Raw genomic sequence first — 7478 nt, forward strand, 5'->3', positions numbered from 1 at the left:
CTTGCTGAATCAACCAGTTGCTCTGCATGGATTCTGGGCAGCTATAAAGTTATAGTGTAAACTCAGGACGAAGAGTTGGCATCCCTGGATTCTACTAATCCCACCCTCTCAACCTGAAGGTTTTTGCATGACAGTCTGAAACCCCCTTGTCTCTAAAATAAAAATAATGGTTCCTCCTCTTACAAATCTTCAGGAAGATTAAATGAGGTACCTGGCACTCACTAAGTGGTTTCTGAAGTGTATATGGGTATCTGAAGAGACTAGGATACTTTAGGGATAATTCTGAACTGTCTTTGCTTCGTTCAAATAGTTTTGTGCTTGGAACCCATAATATCTTTTCTTTGTGATTTGTCCCTAATCCTTCTCTATGGAACAAAGAGTTTCTTACTTCTATTCCTCTCAATTATCCCTTGCATTTCATCTGGCAAACCACAAGCACATTTTTCTACCGGGGATTTTTCCTCCTGTATTCTACCCTCTTTGCAAACACAACACATTAAAGGATTTTTTTCTCCTGTATTCTACCCTCTTTAAAAGCATAACATGTTGGTGTGCACCTGTAATTCCCCAGCTGCTTGGGAGGCTGAGGCAGGAGGATTGCTTGAACTCACAAGTTCAAGACTAGCCTGGCCAACACAGTGAAAACCTATCTCTAAAACAAACAAACAAACAAACAAACAAAACAAAACCTCCACAATAAATGGTTACTCTGCTTGTGCAGCATCTATTTCCTAGGCAACCTCTATTAGGTTTGGCCTTCTCATTTCTCCCCCAGACTCTACCTCAGCATAGCGTCCCAGCCAACAGAATCATGTAACTGACCCTAAAGAACTTTGAAATGTTAAACAACTCATCACACATCCTAAACATTCCTTTTAGGTACTGAATTAGGTTGTTAGGGCCGTCCTAACAAAGTACTACAAACTGAGTGGCTTAAACAATTGAAATTTATTGCCTCACGCTTTTGGAGGTTAAAAGTCTGAGTTCAAGGCATCAGCCAGGTCATGTTCCTTTTGAAGGTACTGGAGAAGGATGTATTTTAAGCCTCTCTAGTTCCTTGGCTTGTGATTGCATAACTCCATTCTTCACATGCATGCATATCTGTGTCAAAAATTCCCCGTTTTATAAGGACACAGTCCTACTGGATTGCGGTCCACCATACTCCAGTATGACCTCACCTCAACTAATCATACCAGTAATGACACTATTTCAAATAAGATCACATTCTGAGGTATGGTGGGTAAGGACTTCAACATGTGAATTCTCGGGGGACAAAATTCAGCCCATAACAGACACTACCTTTTCTTTGCAAATTTCTACAGCACGTGGCAGCTGTCTAACCTTTCTTGCCCCTTCCCCTCAACACCCCCCATAAATGTGTCTAAACTATCCTAAGCCATCTCTTGCCTCTACTTATTTTCGCCTTATTTGTTGGTAGTGGCTTTCATTTATCACTATATTCCAGATACTTTATGTGTGTGATTCTAAACCTTGTTTATATTAACATTATATCTATTTTTTATTAGAGATGGGGTCTTGCTATGTTGCCCAGGCTGGTCTCAAACTCCTGGGCTTAAGGTATATATCCATTTCTTAGTTGAGAAAAAAGGCTTAGGAAGTTAATTAATGCACAAAAGGTTAAAAAGGCTGGGCATAGTGGCTCATGCCTGTAATCGCAAAACTTTGGGAGGCTGAGGTGGGTGGATCACTTGAGGTCAGGAGTTCAAGGTCAGCCTGGCCAACACGGCAAAACCCTGTCTCTACTAAAAATACGAAAAAATAGCCGGCGTGGTGGCATGCACTTGTAATCCCAGTTAATGGAAAGGCTGAGACAGGAGAATCACTTGAACGTGGGAGGCAGAAGTTGCAGTGAACTGAGATTGGGCCACTGCACTCCAGCCTGGGTCACAGAGTGAGACTCCGTCTCAAAAACAAAACAAAACAAAACAAAAAAACACCACAAAGCAATAGCGGATAGTGACAGAGGGGAAATTGAGTGAGGCTTTTCCAGTACAAAGTCCAGGCTTAGTCCAACTCTGTTCTGGTGTCTTCTGGAATATCAGGAGATGTTCTGGCCAAATCACAACAATTTATTTTTCCCCTGATGGGGCATCTTATTCAGAGGAGAAAATCTGAAAGGGCTTTGGATTAAACAGATGCTTATGGAGCAACTTCCTAGGCATGCAATTCTAGCAAAGGAGAGAGATGGGGTTGGTGCAGCAACCATGGGTTTACTACTGCTCTTTAATAGCTGTGAAAAAACAGATAGTAGGAGGTGACACATCTAGAATTGAGTTCAAATCCTGCGTCTTGCATGGATAAACTGCTTGGCCTTGTGCAAATTCGAACTGTTTTATGAGCCTCTACTTCCTAATCTTTGAACTAATTTTAGATGTGACTATCTCATAGGGGAGCCTGAGGATTAAATGATATCATGAATAAAAAGTATCTGGCATGTAGCAAATTCTTGATAAATCCCCATTTATCTCCCTCCCTTTCCTCGCCTTGGAAGTGTTTGATTTGGGTCCTTCCCAAAGCTATCACCCAAATTAAGCCAAAACACTGCATTCGCTTTAATACAAATTGTGCATGCTAGGAGAATAATGAATTAAAATAAACTGGAAAAAGGGAGTCCTAAATCCATAAGGAAACAAAAATAAGGCAGTATTTGAATGTTGAAGGAACCTCCTGTTTGTAGCTGGCAAGCCGTTCCACCAGGTCTTAATAGCAAAATCTTAAAACTTTAGGTAGAACCTTGAAGTTGTGCAACTTATAATTCCATTAAGAGATAAAGCTTTATTTAAAAATAAGATATAATTAATGAAGATTTAAAATACATGCAAATAAACAGATCATGCTGTAGAAAGGTAGGCAGTGGGGGCAAATAGGAAAAAGGGGATAACAGGACCTCAGTTCCTGTTTTTTGTTCTTCTCTTTCTTTCTCTTAGCTCTGAGGCCAAATACTCTTGGGAAGAAATCATAGTTTCTTCTGGGCTTATTTCCTTCCTGGTAAATTAAAAAAAAATTTTTTTAGTGACAAGACCTTGCTCTGTTACCCAGGCTGGAGAGTAGAGAGTAACGTGATCGTGGTTCACTGCAGCCTTAACCTCCCTGGCTCAAGCAATCCTTCTGCCTCACCTTGCTAATAGCTGGGACTACAGGTGTCAGTCAGCCTCCACGCTCAGCTAATTCTCTCATTTCTTATAGAGATGGGCTCTTGCTATCCCCAGGCTGGTCTCAAACTCTTGGGCTCAAGTGATCCTCTTGCCTCAGCTTCCCAAAGTGCTAAGATTATAGGCATGAGTCACTGCTCCTGGTCTGTAAAATTCTTAGTTTTAGTTCTTATAAGATTCTAAGACTTCCTTTTATATTGAAAAGATTGTTTTAAATACTGAAAAGCTGGTTCCTTCTTGAAGAACAAATTGAACGAATCAGAAATCAAATGAACCAGAGGCTTGGAGTAACTCAATGCCAGCTAGTCCAGCATTCACTTTAGAGTCTTTTTAGTTTTTTTCCTTTTTTTCCCTCTTCTCTTTCTCTTCTCTGACTTTATTTCTGTTCCTCTTATTTGTTGTTGTTGTTAGGATTGTTATTATTTGCTTTTTGTTCTCCTTCTCTTTCTTTCTCTTAGAATTTATTTTTCTGTCCTCTATTTCTGTTAATCTTTCCTCTTTAGTTGGCTCTAATATAGAATTGAAATGTAAGTGAAATATTTTTAAATGAATGTTTACTTCATAGTCTTTTAAAATTTTTGAAAATTTTATTTTAAAAGGGGTCCAAGAGAAAAGAATATTTTATAGTCTTAACTTCAATATTAGATGCATTGAACATTTTCTATTTCTCTCTCTGAAAAAGCTAAATTAATTATCATTTTCATTACTTTCTTGTGGTGCACTAACTTTTTTCTCCACATATATATTTTGTCTATTCAAATATTTCTTGAGTGTCTTCTGTGTGCCAGAAGACACTGTCTATATATAGACAAAATATATATACAAATGTATATTTCTCATTATATATATATTCATTATGTATATAATTATTATATATAATATATATTGTATATAATTATATATCCACTGATTATATATAATATCAGTCAATATATATTATATATATATAATCTGTGAATATATATGAGAAATTCAATATATATATTGAATATATTATATGTATTTTATGGGTGTGTATATATATGTATATATATATAGAGAGAGAGAGAGAGAGGGAGAGAGAGAGAGATAATATATACAGAGTATATATATAGTCCCATGAAATATATACATTCAATATATATATTTGCTATATATATTCCTATAAAATATATACATATTATATATATATTCACAGGAATATGTATATACATATGAACATGCCCTTTTCTTAATGTGAGCTTCAGCTGAACTAACCTTATTTCTTTCCCTTTCATGGGACTATAAGTATATAATATATAAAGGGAAGGTTCTTAGAAGCTGCCTGTGAATTTATGGTGTTTCCTTGTTCACTTTATATTTTCCTTATAAAAGTGAAGATGGCTTATTGCTCATAAAGGAAACAAAGTTGCTCTGAAGGTTTTCAAATCACATATTCGAGAGAAAATATAATCTTCTGATAAAATAAGAACCAAATTAAAATAAAAATGAACATCAAAACCTGAAAACAAAGTAACTGGGATTATCTTCATGTTTGTTACAGACACTTAACAATCCAAAGGCAAAACAGTGCTCCTTGTCAAAGCTGGCAGGGCAGGCTGGCCAGGCCCTCCTCTTCAGTTTTCTACAGGAGAAACTGAAATTGAATTTCTCACATTTTCTTCTCAAGTTAGACACCATCAGACTTTCACAATCAATGGACTCTGTAATTTTTTTGCTTTCAAGCTTTGTTTTTGTTATTTCTTCTAAAAAAGCTTTCCTGTCCTACCCTTCAAGTTTCCAACATACTTTGTTCTTCTGGAAAAATAGCTACTTATCCTTTAAGACAAATCATCTTATCTTTGGTACCTGAGTCTAAGATGAAATTAGCCATTCAACATTATTCAAATATTTCTTGATTATCTTCTGTGTGCCAGACACTCGTCTCTGAGGACTCCTGTATCCTATGTGGACTTCTAGCAGAGCATCTGCAAAGCTTTCTTATCCTTCATTGCCTAAGTCATGCCTGACCCCTCTTCCTGCTGTTGGGCAGCAAAGATCAGAGGGCAGGGTCATGACATTCATTTCTCTTTATTTCCACACAGGTCCTGATGGAAAGAAGGGGTTCGGTAAATGTTGAAGTAAATACCTAAGTTTTTCTGAGCTTGGGGAAGGGAGGGTTAATAAAAATACACGCAATGGAGATAATAATTCAAAAATTTTGGAAATAGACTAATGAACAGGAAACATATAATTCAACATCAACAAAGAGAGTGAAGGGGGAGAGCAAGCAGTGTTCTGGGGACAGATGCACCAAGCTGTGGGACCTCAGGAATCTTCAATGAGTTTTCAGTAACTTTGTATTGGATCAGGTTGGATTTGAGGATTGGAGATTAAATTTTTGATGGGCATATGGAAGGAAATAATATCAGTGATCATCATCATAGCTAACCCTGTGTGTCAAGAACTGTCTCCAGTGCTTTTGGTGAATTAACTCATTTAAATAGCCCCAAAAAGTTAGAAGTCCAATCACTATCCCTGAGAAACGAAGAGGTGGCTGAACTTAACCATGGCCATACAACTAGCAAGTGGAAGAGGCAGGATTTGAACCCAGGCTCCCAGGTTTGTTGTTTTAATTGTATGTGTTCCTTATTCTGCCTCAGAGTTGGTAATAGAATGTGAAGAGCTGGTATGTAGAGAAATAATAATGTTCTGAAGTCTGAACAAATTAAATGGGGTTGCCTTGACTGGGTACGGTGGCTCACATCTGTAATCTCAGCATTTTGTGAGGCCAAGGCAGGAGGATTGCTTGAGGCTCTGAGTTCAATACCCAGCCTGGGCAACAGAATGAAACCCCATCTCTCAAAAAAAAAAAAAAAAAAAAAAAAAAAGAAGTCCAGGCATGTGTGGCATGCACCTATAGTCCCAGGTACATAGGAGGCTGAAGTGGGAGGGTTGCTTGAGTCCAGTTCAAGGCTGCAGTGAGCTATGATCACACTGCTGCACTCAAGCATGGGCAATAGAGCAAGACCCTGTCTCTTAAAAACAAAACAAAACAAAACAAAACCAAAAAGCAAAAAAGTTGTTGCCTTGAAAGGAAAAGATTTGCAAAGAATAGGCTAGACTGGAGTTAGTCTTATTCCTCGTGACACACACACACACACACACACACACACACACACACCCCCTATTGCATTTTCTTCTTTTAACCCTTGCTCGAAAGTCAATCTCTCCTGTGAATTGCAAGGACAGCAACATTAGAAATGTACCAGTAGCCAACTTCATTATATTATAGTGTTGCTGACATTTTGCATTTGGAGAATTTGACTAAAGACCACTTTGAGCTTCTTACCTTAAACCATTGCTTTTTTCACAAAGAAGGTGATGAGAAAATAGCAGGTAAGACAGAGTCCTCGCTTTCTTCACCAGGCAGAACACGTGTGCGGAGAGAATTGGAGCCATGATAGGGAGCAGTTTGTCTCTATGGAAAGTCTAGTGGTCTCTCCCCAGTGTCCCTTAGCCAGCCTCATACCATTGTGCTTTTCTTCCCTAGTGGAGTGGGATCCCTCAAAGGAAGGCCAGGCCGCTTTGGCCAGTGGGCCCCTGGGGCACTTGGCTGCATCACCACCAGCCGGATGGAGGGCTGGGCCTCGAGAGTGGCCTCGGGCGCATACTCCTTACTGGGATCCTTGCCTCGGCAGTCATATAGCATGCAGGAGATGAGGAAGACCAGGAGCAAGATGATGTAGCTCGCAACTAGGATGATCAGGTTCAAGGTGACAGGGTCGATCTCCAAGTAGAATTCCATCACTTCTCCCACGGTGAAGAAGCAGGCCTAGAGAAAGGCAATTGGGGTCAGTTTGGGCATTGCAGAGAGCAGATCTTAGAGCATCAGAATAGCTACATTGGCTGTGGAGTAAAAATACATTAATCCCTCCTGCTCCAGGAGACCTCGGGGATTAAAGCCGCTCGGTTTAATAACTTAAGCTTGCTGTTAATACCACAGCCACCAAAACACAGAAGCTGTTTCTCATCAGTTCACCTACACAGAGAGAGAAAGAGAGAGAGAGAGATGGTCCATGAGTTACTGGATCATGGTGTGTAAGTAGAGCATTCACATGATTCAGCATCCACACAGTTTGATGAGCAAAAGTAAGTGCTGTTAATAAGCATTCCAAGATGACAGCTGAAAAACTGGATTGTTCTGGACAATTGTGTTGTCTTGGTATAAGGGATGTTTAGTACCATGTATGGAGTGGTTTCCATGATCAGGTCAGTAGGCTTTGGAAGTAGATGTGATTCTTCAACAAGAAGAAGATACTAGTGCCTGATATGTTCACCCTTTCT

At 39.1% G+C, this 7478-nt stretch overlaps 1 protein-coding gene across 8 annotated transcripts in view; it reads right to left on the reverse strand.

Annotated features, from left to right (window-relative positions):
• Positions 1–7052, reverse strand: part of SMIM36 (small integral membrane protein 36) — a 31929-nt gene extending 24877 nt beyond the window's left edge. For all 8 annotated transcript variants that reach the window (XM_064367577.1, XM_064367575.1, XM_064367573.1 and 5 more), the window contains exon 1: positions 6484–7052. In XM_064367577.1, the coding sequence (XP_064223647.1) occupies positions 6658–6939 (282 nt within the window). In that variant the 5' untranslated portion in view covers positions 6940–7052 and the 3' untranslated portion in view covers positions 6484–6657. The remainder of the gene's footprint in view (positions 1–6483) is intronic.
• Between the last annotated feature and the right edge of the window lie 426 nt (positions 7053–7478).

Source organism: Aotus nancymaae, unplaced genomic scaffold (assembly GCF_030222135.1).
Source record: "Aotus nancymaae isolate 86718 unplaced genomic scaffold, 86718_ANA_hifiasm-v0.15.2.pri h1tg000072l, whole genome shotgun sequence".
Lineage (NCBI taxonomy): Eukaryota > Metazoa > Chordata > Mammalia > Primates > Aotidae > Aotus > Aotus nancymaae.